Genomic DNA, 13,749 nt, shown 5'->3' with positions numbered 1-13,749 from the left:
ATAATAACATTCAGGTCAGATGTGTTGATTACATGTAGGTGCATTGATCTGGGTAAGCGTACATATCTATTCTAGAGAATCATACATTATAAATAATGTCACGATAGGAAATATATGTTAAAGACAAAATTTGAAAATTTGAAAATCAGACGAGGTTTCTGGAACTTAAAATTCATTGACGAGGACAATAAAACATTTGTAATGTCAGACACTTTTATAATTCTAAAAAATATATTCAATGACTGCATTTTTACGATAAAGCGCGAGCTTCCAGCTGTTTTTATCCCTACGGAGGTCCTCTGCGCTTTGCGCTCTGCTTTGGACCGCTACGGACATTCAGACCACTCGCTGAGGTTCGTGCTTACACTTAAAGATGGCCTTGCTACGTCATTGAATAAAACAATTGGGTTGGGGAATAATAAAGAAAATTGACCCGGTTTAAACACAATATAGTAAATTGCAACAACATATTAAAAGAATACAGAAATAATGAACCCCCCTTCAAGGCCTCAAATATTTTGCAGGGTTTCTTTTAATTTCAAATAATCCTAATATCGATATAATCATACCCTAATAATACCCTTATTCTTGTTCTAGGTCGCCCAGGTATGGGAAAACCAGGTATGTATTGATTTATATTGTCTTATTTTTTTATTTTTTTCAGTTTTATAAATAGTGATTATCGAAAGAAAACAGAAGTCGTTACTAAGTAATAAATAATCAAATTTAAATTACATGCGTCCAAAACGCAAAACGCCTTTATCGTTGCATTCAATTGATACATGTTACCTCAGGGTGCCGGAGTTTCTCGCTACATTGAAGACCCATTGGTGGCCTTCGGCTGTTGTCTGTTCTATGGTCGGGTTGTTGGTTGTTGTCGCTTTGGCACATTTTCCATTTCCTTTCTCAATTTTATTAATATAAAATATACAAACGAACTGTAAAAAGTAAAGGAAATGAAGGACATCCCCCCTTTTTCCAACTAGACCCTAGTTTCTGAACCCCACAAACCATTAATGTCGTTATGGTATTTTTTTTACAGGACCCCCTGGTAGTCCTGGACCGGAAGGACAAAGAGGATGGAGAGGTACTTATATAACCATTCTTTGTGAGCGGAACATATCGACCTTGTCTTATGTTTTAACTTTTATAAATGTGTTAATTTAAATCAAAGTATTTATTAAACAATAATTTACATAGTAATCGTTATGATTATTATATATTTGAAAATATGTTAAATTTTATATGGGTTATACTAGAAAATAAAAATATGAAAAAAATGTATAATTTTAACATCGCTTTATTGTTGATGATTGAGGAAAATGTACGGGATTACAAATCAAATTCAAATGTGAACAATGAACAAGACTGGCTCCTTATCCTTCATTCTTCATTTGCTGGAGTCTGTTTCACAAAAAAACAAGTCATGAACAATTCAGTATACTTACGATTAATCTTAGTCGAAATATTTTTGTGAAACATACTCCAGACTTTCTCAAGGGTGAATCAGATACTCGTATGTTACAAGGGAGAGAACTTGCTTTAAAAAGGACAGGCAATACCATTACTAAATTACAAACAATATTTTACAGAAAATTTACTTAGAAATATTTTGACTGAACCACCGGAACCCTATGTAAAAATAAAAAGTCTAGGTTTTGTCATCAAATACAGAAGATTTAATTCTAATCGCCATCAGATAGTCAGTACCGGTCAGCAAATGATATGAGTATACTTAACTTAATGAAAGGCAACTTTTCATAAAAAAAAACCTCTCATATTGAATATAAGCTAAACAAAATCAAAGTTTGAAAATTAATAAAAGCAGTATATAATTAATTGTATGATCTGTTTGATTTCGTTCTCCACTATTTCAGGTTGGCGTGGTTTCACAGGTAAGTGCAATGAAGTAATGAATAAGGTTTCTATAAAATTACTAGTTAACTTCATTTTTATATTAATATTTATGTCTTGACAAATATAATTTGTTTCAAAATAAATTTTAACTAAATAAATGATTTAGTTTGAATTTCACCACTTTTGCTACCATTTTGATATTTTACCATTGAAAATGCTTCTCTTACCTTTAATGGTTTGTTTGGTTTACATTTAATCAAAATTAGTCTCAATAGTCATTTACTTTAAAGGGGAGGCTGGACCATCCGGAGCAGCTGGAACACCAGGCGCAGTTGGAAAACCTGGACCTCACGGACCTTTTGGAAAACCTGGACCACAAGGGCCATCTGGTAAACAAGGATTAAATGGAGCACCAGGACAAAAAGGTTTACCTGGGTCGCCAGGTCCACCAGGCGCAAATGGAGCATCAGGACCAAAAGGTTTACCAGGATCGCCAGGAGCACCAGGCACAAATGGGCCACAAGGGCCAAAAGGAGACAGAGGACCAATGGGACCAGAAGGACCACAGGGTATGCTAGGTCCAGTCGGTCCTAGGGGATCGCCAGGTATGATACACACACTATTTGCTACAACAGTTCAAAGAACTTTTGAAAATGCTTAGTTTAATGTCTGATTATTGATGAAATGATTGTTATCGATATTATTAGATATGTGTGACATGATTTTATAATCCAAAATGCGTTAAAGATGAAACAGAACATTATGTCAAACGAGGAATTCATGGGAGATATATGGTATTCTAAGTTATTCTAATTCGAGACTATTTAGGTCTTGGTCGATTGAGAGCTTAAATATTGGAAGATGTCTGTCAATTTTCGAAGACCGTATGTTAAAGTATATATATCAAATCAAATGCATTACATCATAAAATTGACATTTTTACTGTTGCGTGTCCTTTGGTTGATGGTTCGTTGACGAATATTTGACATCTCGTACGAGGCCACATCACGAAGTTTTGGGTGCCTGTATTGTTATCGAGTTTACATTTCGTTTTGGTTGAACGTTCGTTTGTCGTAAAATTACGTCCCTGTGACCGAGAAGAATACTTTCGAAATTGAACTAGTCTTGAAACTTTTTTACGATGCCTGCAGATCCAATTATAGTTTTAGGTACATCTATTCAATTAGATGTTTACCTACTATGTCGTAATAATAATATATCTTATTTTCAGGTGTAGGAAAAACGTCAAGTGGACAAGTTGTTAGAGGTTTGTATAAAGAGGGTAACTTGGTAACATTTCCTTCTATTACTTTACCAATAAACCATAGCTTTACTACTTCATCCACATTTATTGACACGTTTTCTTGGTCTCACCCGAATAATTCAGTCCCTCTCCGTAATCGATCTCTCCAACTTGCGATGTTAATGAAGTAATCGTAGATCAGCAGAGTATAACGGCTGAATTATTCAGGTTAGGCGTCGCTAATTTAAAACAAGATGCACACAATAGACTTGTTCAGCAAAAAGAAGCGACAAGATGTCAAAATAAAATGCTCTTCTCAAATATATCGAGACAAAAAGTACAAAAGACGAACAAGTTGATCCGGCAATGAGTTGAAACTATGAAATTGATAATGTTTTCTTGAGCTGGTGTAGAATCCAATATGCTCGATTGAAGATAACAGTAATGTTGTTTTTCAAACACGTAGTGATTTAAATTTTTGAAAAAGTAGTAAAGATTTTCGTAAGAAGATTAAACGTTTGAACTACGTCCAATATTTTTGTTGCAAAATTTAAGAAATAAACTTTATGACAATCGATCATAATTTTGCGAACTTAAGTACATATTTATTATAACAAACTTGGTACTTTACAGTATTCATACAGATAAATAAAACTTACAAAAATGCTAACACGCAGTTACTACCAGCTTTAACCAATACATAGTGCGGTATTCATAGATATTGAATTAAGAGCATAGGACGGGATGATTTCATATCAGCATGCATATAAAGTACTCTATAATGATGTCATTCATTGCAAACATTCTCAATACATTTAATACGCGAATTATTTCTATTAGGTTGAGTGTGTATATGTTATCATTTACATAGGGCCACCAGGACCACCGGGACCACAGGGGACACGAGGTCCAATTGGACCAGAGGGAACTTCAGGGACAAACGGTTCCCCAGGACCGCAAGGACTATCTGGTCAAAAAGGTGAACCTGGACCAGCTGGTTCACCTGGAAGTCCGGGCCAGCAAGGAGTTAAAGGAGCTCTTGGGCCACAAGGTTCAAGAGGTGCTACAGGACCGCAAGGGGAAAAAGGATCTTCTGGACCAATGGGTCATCCAGGTCCAATGGGTTACACTGGTCCACCTGGAAAACCAGGACCTCCGGGATCACCAGGCTCTCAAGGCATGTTTTACCAGTTTCCTTTCAAGTTTCTTTCATATGTAATTGCACAGTATCCTGCTTAAATTCATGTGAACATATCAGTCTTATTAAGTATTATTTCAATTTAGTTTGACCTTTTTTTAACCGTTTGGTTCGAGCGTCATTGGTGAATCTTTTGAAGAAAAACGCGCATCTGGGGTAATCTCGGTGTCTCTGGTGTTGTTTTTTTTTTTTTTTTTTTTATTAGGTGTTGTTATTCATTGAAAAACCCTAAAGACTACAAGCGTCTATTTGAAAAAAGAAAAAAAAAATAATTCAGAGATTGATATACTGCAGATATAAATGAATATCATCCCGTATAAATTACTCTATTTAATCAAACCAAGTAAATCATAGAACAGTTTTGCAGTTATTACATGTATGAACTCATATACGTAGAGAGATAAATAACTACAATAAAATCAAAACAAGCACTCGTTCATATTTGAGCACTCGTTGAATGCTGTTGTGGGTACCATTTTGCTTTTTTTAGCAATACGAGCCGACAGCACATAATAACTCTATCCAACCAAGAAGTAATTCGTATTTATTCTTTACATTTACAGGCCCAGCTGTGAACCATACTAGTAATTTCGTTCAAGGTAAGGATTTACATGCTTTGTTCAGGATATACATAGAAAACTACATAAATTAGGATTTGCTCCGAACGGACGGACTTTTCTACGTTTCCTAGTATACATAAGTACTAAGAATGGATATCTTAATAACTTAAGTGGTTTTGTCCATATAAGCCCGGTATATCAAGTTAGAAATTGTTGTATCTTTCATACAATAATAAGATTTCAGCAAAATTAGATGTGTTATATCTAAAACAAAAATTACACCACATGTACGTCATAGAATACATGTTGATATAAGATTTGGAATATGATTAGTTATGCTACAAATGTTTCTACTCTTCTCGCTTTATACGAAAGGAGGTTTTTAAATGAAAAACAGTACATGCGGGTTTTATTTATCTTAAAATCTGTTCTTAATCCTTTAACAATAACTGCTATTGTCATTATTTTCTTCACACAATTGTTTATTAATCAAAAGTAAACTTTTTTTTGTAACTTTTGCCTTCCGTTTATAACAGTGCAACGCTAAGTGATCCTTTTTTAATTCGGACTCTGAACTTGAATAAGAAAGCAAAACATGGTGTTAGAAGAGTAAAATATTGTTGCTGTGCTTTTCAGCAAGAGAAAACGTGATTTTCCTAGCCCACACTACAAGCAAAAGATTAGTGGTCGGTTACTTATTCCTTTTACTTGATAATGATTAAATACGCATTACATATACTAAAAGTTGAGCATTTTGGTTCGGTCCGCTTCTGACTTAACATGAAAAATGAACACTTTGACTAGTATCAAAGCAGTACAGGAATGAATAAGAAGAAACCTTAGCAAACGAAAAAAAATGCTCTTCATTATTTTGTTGGACAGGACAACTTAATCCAAGGATTGCTTCGATTGTGTACTATTTACAATGATTACCACCAATTAATGTTTGGTTATTATTATTCCCGATTAGCAAACACTATAACATTGACGTAAGGAGTAAATTTAGATTTTTTTCAAAGAATATGTCTCTAAATTTCATAGAATCTCATTCACTTGAAATGTAAAAATCCATATTTACGTACATTGATAATGAAAACATCACGCTATAAAATTATCATAAGTCCGGAGCACTTTTCTTGATTTACCTTCATCAGGAACGCTCAAAAGCCAAACATTTGAAATTCACGGATTGTTTTTATGAAACAATATACTAGTAACTGGAAAGTTAAATGATTTAAAAAGTCAGATACCAATTAATAGTATGAACACATTGCAATGTTTATATGTAGGTCCACCAGGTCCACCCGGACCCATTGGCCATCCAGGAAAAGACGGACAACCAGGTGTGATTGGACCTATTGGACCACGTGGTCATCCAGGTATGTAATTTTATCTTAATTCTTGAAAGAACCAGAGTTAAAAGATGACATGGTATGAATTATCTTGTTTTTGCCCATTACACTACATTTGTAAACAAAATAATTGCACACTTTTGTTCTCAACAAGTACGCATCCGAGGCTGTTCAATCTGTTCAAAGACTTGGTCAGAAAATACGTCAATAAATGACTAAAAAACATTTGTCAATTAAATCAATTGATATTAAACACGGACAGAGTTATAGCGTACAAAAATTCGACTTTAGGTAACATTTTAGTTAGACCTCGCTATATCATAACGACATATATGTTTGTTTTTTTCTTAGTGTCAGGAGACATACAATACAAATTACTATTTAAAAACAATATTTCTGAAATTTCTGAAATTTATAAATTCAGAAATTATTGCGATGGTTTTAATATTGCGAATAATGCGACAGGGTTATCATTGCAATGATTCAAACTCGCATTTTGAATTTTTTTTATTGAATAAATAAGGATTTTTCACAATATCGCAAAAATTTTAATCGCATTTTAGTCTAAAATGACAAAATCGCAATAATAACTGCGTACAATAATTTTCTGAATTTACAGTATTTGTATCTGATATATTTGAATACGTATAGTTAAAAAATTACAATAAGATTTAGAAAAATACCTTTTTGACATTTTAGGCGAACCAGGACCATTAGGACCACCAGGGGCTGCCGGTAACGACGGACATCCGGGTCCTAAAGGTGAAAACGGCACTCCGGGTCAACAAGGTACTTGTTGTGAACCAAGAAAAGACAAGAATTTGTCAAAAGATCAACTTAAAAGTATCGACGACGGTATACATATGCTGGAGAATATGCTATCTAGTGGAAAATCTCCAGCTGATACAGACGGCAAAATGCTTGAATCAAATTCAGGACAAAATTTAACTGAAAAAATACGCAGCAATGTTAATAATCATGAAACTCCCGATTCTCCAAATATATTACCGCAAGAATTTTCTTATTTAAGAAATAATAGAGAAGAAAATGTTCATGTTAAGGTAGAAACAAAAACAATACCAGTCACTACACCTTTGTATGAAGTTCAAAAAGCCGAATTCGCAGAAACCCCACAAAATACTGGTGTTGTATATTTTCCACCTTCCTATCAACAGTCGCAAACTCAAAATGAAAACTACAATCAACCCCAAAATGTCCAGGTTCCAACTCAACATGATTATTTGCCCCCTCAACAAAATCCGGTAACAAACCCACATCATCAAGTAAATCCAAACCAACTTATTCAACAACCTCCCTATCAACCCGCTCAAAGTCAATATATTCCTCAACCACCAGGACAGCAAAATTATATACCTACACCCCCTAAACCAGTTCCTACGCAATATAATCCTCCGCCTCAAAACCAACAGCCAGGGCAATATATTCCACCTCCTATTCAAAGTGCTTATGTTGATCCGCAATCGTCCAATACAAAACCTGCATATGACAATACGCATGCTCAATATCAACAACAACCGCCTCCTTCAGATGTCAATGGGTACCACGCTCCACCATCAGTCGACCAGTACGGTCAACCATATCCATACGATCAGCAACAACAAGCGATTCCAAACTCGGCTTACAGTCCCGGAACACAATATCAACCCCCTGCACCACCAGAACCGCAACCCCAAACTGCGTATCAAGATCCATACTACCAGAACCCCCGATATGCTGCGCCCCAGTACCAAACACAGCCGCCACCTCCACCAACAGCTCCCAACTACCCACAAGCTCCTCTCCAACCAACAGCGCCTAATTACCCACCAGCACCACATTATTCAGCTACCACACGTGATCCCTATTACTCCGCCGGTGGTGCATATCTTCCTGCAAATGACCCGAACTATAATTATAATCAGCAGTATAGATATTCTGATCTTGGAAGATAAGTGCTTTCTTGCTTGGTGTGTGAAATTATAATTTGTTTTAGCAATACATAAAATATTTGTAACCAAGTTAAGCGTTCTCATTTTGCCCCCTGTTCATTCATACACTAAAAGATTGATAGGTGGTTTTTCTTTCGTATTTTCGTTAAAACCATATATTCAATCATAAGTTATACGATAATTGGGAGTTTTGTCACAGATATTTTTTCACATTTTACAGGGGAAGTAATTCAACTGCATTTCCGGCGGTAAACACGTACTGGACATGTGACTTTGTTCTTATCTTCGTGATGTACAAATTAATAAAGCATGCCTTAGCTCATATTCAAAGTTTAACAGTTTTATTTAGTACAATCAGATGCAAAGGTTTTCAAATGTATTCTAAAAAGTGTGTTTGCTTCGATATATATTGGACTTGTATATATTGTATAAACTAACCTTTATAAAAAAAAATAAGACGAAATACATGTGTGCAACTTTTATAATTATTATTATGTTTTTAATTGTTTGCGGTCAAGATACATACCAACAATACACTAAAGATCAACTGCTGCATATATTTTGACATAGCTGAACAATTTTATAGATAATTTTGAATATCTATTAAGCAATTTTGAAAATATGTATTTTTAAGAGTTATTAAAGTAAGTTTTTCATTAGATAACTAACTGATAAAAAATGTCTTTTATTTTATTCGTTTTAAGATAAAGACGTTTATTGCAATAATCACAATCATACTATAACAAGATTATATTGTCTAAGCAACATGATATTTATTAATGCACAGACAGTTTACTATATCATGTACATAGTTTCACATGTATACTGTTGTCTTTGTTGTATATTTTAACAATAACATTTGCCATTGAACTTGCAATGTTAGTACTATCTTTTATCATTATACCAATTGCTTTGTCATCTTGTTCGAGACAAAAATGTGTGGTTCATTTTCGGTATTATTGATTTTTATAAAAATGTGTCAACTAAACAGTTATATTTATGAATATAATGCAAATACTTTTGTACCAAATACCTTTTAGTGACCTGTATATCAACTGTCATTCCTTCTGCCGTAATTTTGAAGTTTTTTTTTCTCATTGGAACATGTTTAATCTTTGATACTATTAATTATTACAACAAACAATTTCTGGACTTCAGTTCGGTAAACAGACTCAACCTTTTTTCTTCCAAATTATAAAAAAAATATGAAATCAATTTAGCTCTTATAAAATCTTAACAAACTTTTAATATTTTCCTACAGTTAAAGATTCACATGTTCCGTGAAGCCCATTTGTTTCTCAATTTCAGATGATGTTACTGTCCGAAGATTTAAAATGGAAAGGTTCAGAGATGATATAGTGATGCAAAACGAGCTTTTTGAAAAACGACAAAAATTCAATACACAACAAGGAGAAAATGTAACACCAAAAACATACCTTGTACACATACCCTGGTATCGTACTACTACCGCGGAAACCTTTAAGCAGATTCTTAATAGGACTGAAACTGATCCAAGTTCAATTTTGAAGAGTGCAGACATTCCTGTATCTAAACATTTGGCTGCATCAAACATTATACCGGCGAGACTGTCGAATGAATATACCATATCTACTGATATTCCGTTGAAATCTGAATTATCACCAGACATTGGTAAATCTGTCTCCTCAAAACATACATATCAACGCGAGATACAAGCGTTGTATGAAGAATCATATTCTAACAAAATTAAAACAACTACGGTACAACCATATGTATCCGAATATCTAGACGGAGTATCTGTCACTACAACGGCAGAACCTCTGAAATATGCTGACACAACACAAACTACTATTCATTTATCAAAGAACGGTAAAATTGACCATCAGGCTGTCAGTGACGTAGGATCGCCTTCAAAAGAGTATGGGAACAACTTACATATTACAGAAACTCCTCAAAAAGATATCATTGTTACTACACATTCAACGTTGCCAACCACACCTCAATTTCAAGATGAAACTAAAACTTACCAAGATGTCAGTTTAACTACCCGTTCAATTTTGCCAAACACAAATAAATTTCAAGATGAAACAACAACTTACAAAGATGGCACTGTTGCTTCACATTCAACTTTACCGACCACATCCGGGTTTCTAGGCGAAACTACAACTTACCAAGATACCAGTATTACTACCCCTTCAATGTTACCTACACCATCTGGATTCGAAATCGAAATTAAAACTAACCAAGATGTCGTCAAACTATCTAGTGTCAAATTTCAAGACACAGCAGAAAAACCAATTGCTGTTAAATCTCCGTCCTCTGTTGACAATGACTGGATAAAGGTGGTGCGACATGGCTTTGAATTACAGTCAGCAATGGGAACCGCAAATAATGATAATCAAAATTACGTCACCTCGACCAAGTCGTCTAATCGAAACTCAATCGCCTCCAACCACTCGCCTTACCGCAACCCAGTCGCTTCAAACCAGTCAGCTAACCGCAATCCAATCACCTCAAACCAGTCACCGCATAATACAACAGTAACGACTTATGATCCTTCTATCGAATTGAATAGAATTAATGATCGAACTAGTTATCAAAATTATTATGGTTCTAATAACGAAATGTATGCACATAATTATCCAAACGAAGTTCAATATACTTATCAAAATGAGGGTCAACATACTTACCAAAATGAGGGACAACCGACCTATCAAAATGAGGGTCAAACAACTTACCAAAATGAGGGACAACCGACTTATCAAAATCAGGTTCAACCGACTTATCAAAATCAGGGTCAACATGCTTATCAAAATCAGGGTCAACATGCTTATCAAAATGATGGACAATATGCTTATCAAAACGATAGGCAATACAATTATCAAAATGAGGGACAACATAACTATCAAAATCAGCGCCAAAATTATTATCATGATGGTCGTTATAATTATGACGCATATACTGAATTGAACGGGAATAATGAAAGTAATGGGGGCCAAGATAATAAAGTGATGTATGGTTACACAGATAACACCTACAATGAAATATCCACGGAACCTTCGGTTGACATTACTACCACAAAGGAGCCGGCATATAAATTTAAGTGGAGACCTGGTGTTCCATATTCATTCCAGTCAGACACTATTGCAAGTAATCAAGAAAAACATGATCCAGTATTCAGCGAACGAGTATCGATCGCCAAAATACCAACGAAACAAATAACCGAAATAACCGAAATTACCTTACACAGATTGCCAAAAGATTTGATTCAGGACAACGGACAAAATAACGGTTTCAAAGACCAAACTCAACCCAATATTCGGTATGAACAATTACCAAAAGATTTGATTCAGGACAACGGACAAGATAACGGTTACAAATATCAAAGCCAGCCAAATATACAGTATGAACAATTACCGAAACCTTCATATTCCATGTCAACGTTAACTAATTACAAAGAAGATATCACCTTGAAACTACCGGATATTCAGGATATGTCTGTCAAAGAAAACAATAATAACAAGCGCAAGGAGGCAATCAAACTTGTTGATAAAAGAATTAATCAATTGAAGAAAATTGCAGCAATAAAATTAATACGACAGAAATTGTTACTAACAAAATTACAGAAATTAAAAAATAACCCGTTAGCCCTTAAGAAAGCAATTTCAATAATTAAGTCAAATCGAGATGTAAAACAAGTTGTTTAATAAATCTTATTGTGTAATGTTGTTATTATATTAATTTTTATGCAAATTCTAAAGAAAAATAAAATTGTAACTTCTTCAGCGCATGTCTTATATTTTTGAGGATGATCCATTACTATGTCAACTAAAATCATTTGTCTTTATTTCAGATACAACATAAGGTACCCAAATAAAAACAATAGAACAATTAATAAAAAAATCAAAACCCAACAAAAAAGATTTTTTTTACCGGTAATTTAACAGAAAGCAGAAAAAAAAACAGTTTTTTTTTTGTAAAAACAACATAGACACAATCCAATAAAAAGACAAATCAGAAAAACAAAAAAAAAAAACAAAAAAACTTATTTGATTTTACAATGGTAGTTATATCGAATAACTAGGATATTACTAACAATTTAACCTACTTGCGTTGTGCAAACACCGGCTTAACACAGCTTTAACTCCGGCTTGAGCTTCTGATAATAGCTAACACGCAGCAAGTGACATATTTGACTGAACTGTATTACTGATATTTTATGTTGAAACCATTATGAAACTATCTGCTCTATACTTGCAGGTCAAGTCGGGCCCCCGGGCCCAGCTGGTCCTCCTGGTAAGTTATCTTTACAAGTGACTCTTGGAGGGGTAGACATTTGGGGTATCTTAGACAACGCTTTAAAAGCTATTACAATTCATTTGAGCGTTTAAACATATTCGTATTTGAAACGGTGATTTAGCAAGCATTTATGTAATTAACCTTAAGTTTGGTAAAACAAATGATGAAGGAGCATACTTGTTTTGCTTCGAGCGTCACCGGTGAGTCCTTTGTAGACGAAACGTGGGTCTGGTTAAAAAATTAGATATTAACCCTGGTATCTATGATGAGTTTTTTTTTGGAAAATTTGACTCTATCAAGCATATCATTAAAGAACAAATGTTTTCAAGATTGAAACAAATCGAAAGATGGAAAGTAAAATAAAACAACATAGCTGCTATCACAGTTCTTAATTTATGTGATGAAGGATTTATGAATGTTTTGATGATGTTTCTTTAATGGTCAGTTGATATTTTTTCCTTTCTCACTTTTTTACATGTTCTTAAGTTAGGTCACCAGAGCTTTAATAGTTATCGTGATTATTTTCTTACTCATGACATGTTTAATGTTTAAAAGCAACATATAAAACATTCAGAAGAACGAATGTATCATGAAGCGTGAGAAGGTTCAGTTAAAAGTGGAAACTATATTATCGACCATAACATAATTATTCATAGATAAGATCATCAAGTGCATAAAACAATTCTTAACATTTTTAATTTCTGTTTTAAGGAGCTGGAAAATCTGGACCTCAAGACATTGTCCAAGGTAAATTAAACTATAAATTATTTAACGACGGGTGCCACATGTGGAGCAGGACCTGCTTAACCTTCCGGAGCATTTAAAATCACCCTTAGTTTTGGTGGGGTTCGTGTTTAGTCTTTAGATTTCTTTGTTGTGTCTTGTGTATTATTATTAGTCTTTTTATTTTTTATTTTTTAGCCATGGCATTGTCAGTTTATTTTCTATCATTGAGTTTGACTTCCGTCTCTCTTATATCTTTCGCCCCTTTTTAAGCAATAAAAACAAACTATTGGCTTTCCAAAAAATATTTTCTGTTTGATACATGATTAAATACATGTTCAGGGACTGAACTATTGAAAAGGAAATCAGATTAACATTACAATAGCACTATCACCATCAAACAATGAGTACGAAAACAATTGAAAATAGTCAGTCAATTTAGGTTGTGTTGGCCTATATTTTTGAAATAAACATTCGATGGATAGAAAATGCAAATATGATCGATCACAAAGGAGCTACAAACAACATTAACACGGACAAATTTGTCCGTTGAAAATATATAGGAGTTCTTTCCCTTTAATGACAATGT

At 34.1% G+C, this 13,749-nt stretch overlaps 1 protein-coding gene across 1 annotated transcript in view; it reads left to right on the top strand.

The window, feature by feature from the left end:
• The window catches only part of LOC143050821 (uncharacterized), a 41,450-nt gene that overhangs the window by 14,931 nt on the left and 12,770 nt on the right, over positions 1 to 13,749 (top strand). Inside the window, exons 7-15 of the mRNA XM_076223934.1 lie at positions 598 to 621; positions 2,148 to 2,462; positions 3,089 to 3,124; positions 3,972 to 4,277; positions 4,862 to 4,897; positions 6,148 to 6,237; positions 6,910 to 6,999; positions 12,399 to 12,434; positions 13,149 to 13,184. Coding sequence (XP_076080049.1) covers positions 598 to 621; positions 2,148 to 2,462; positions 3,089 to 3,124; positions 3,972 to 4,277; positions 4,862 to 4,897; positions 6,148 to 6,237; positions 6,910 to 6,999; positions 12,399 to 12,434; positions 13,149 to 13,184 — 969 coding nt within the window. The remainder of the gene's footprint in view (positions 1 to 597; positions 622 to 2,147; positions 2,463 to 3,088; positions 3,125 to 3,971; positions 4,278 to 4,861; positions 4,898 to 6,147; positions 6,238 to 6,909; positions 7,000 to 12,398; positions 12,435 to 13,148; positions 13,185 to 13,749) is intronic.

The sequence above is a fragment of the Mytilus galloprovincialis genome, chromosome 11 (assembly GCF_965363235.1).
Source record: "Mytilus galloprovincialis chromosome 11, xbMytGall1.hap1.1, whole genome shotgun sequence".
NCBI lineage: Eukaryota > Metazoa > Mollusca > Bivalvia > Mytilida > Mytilidae > Mytilus > Mytilus galloprovincialis.
This window is presented reverse-complemented; position numbering and strand designations above follow the sequence as displayed.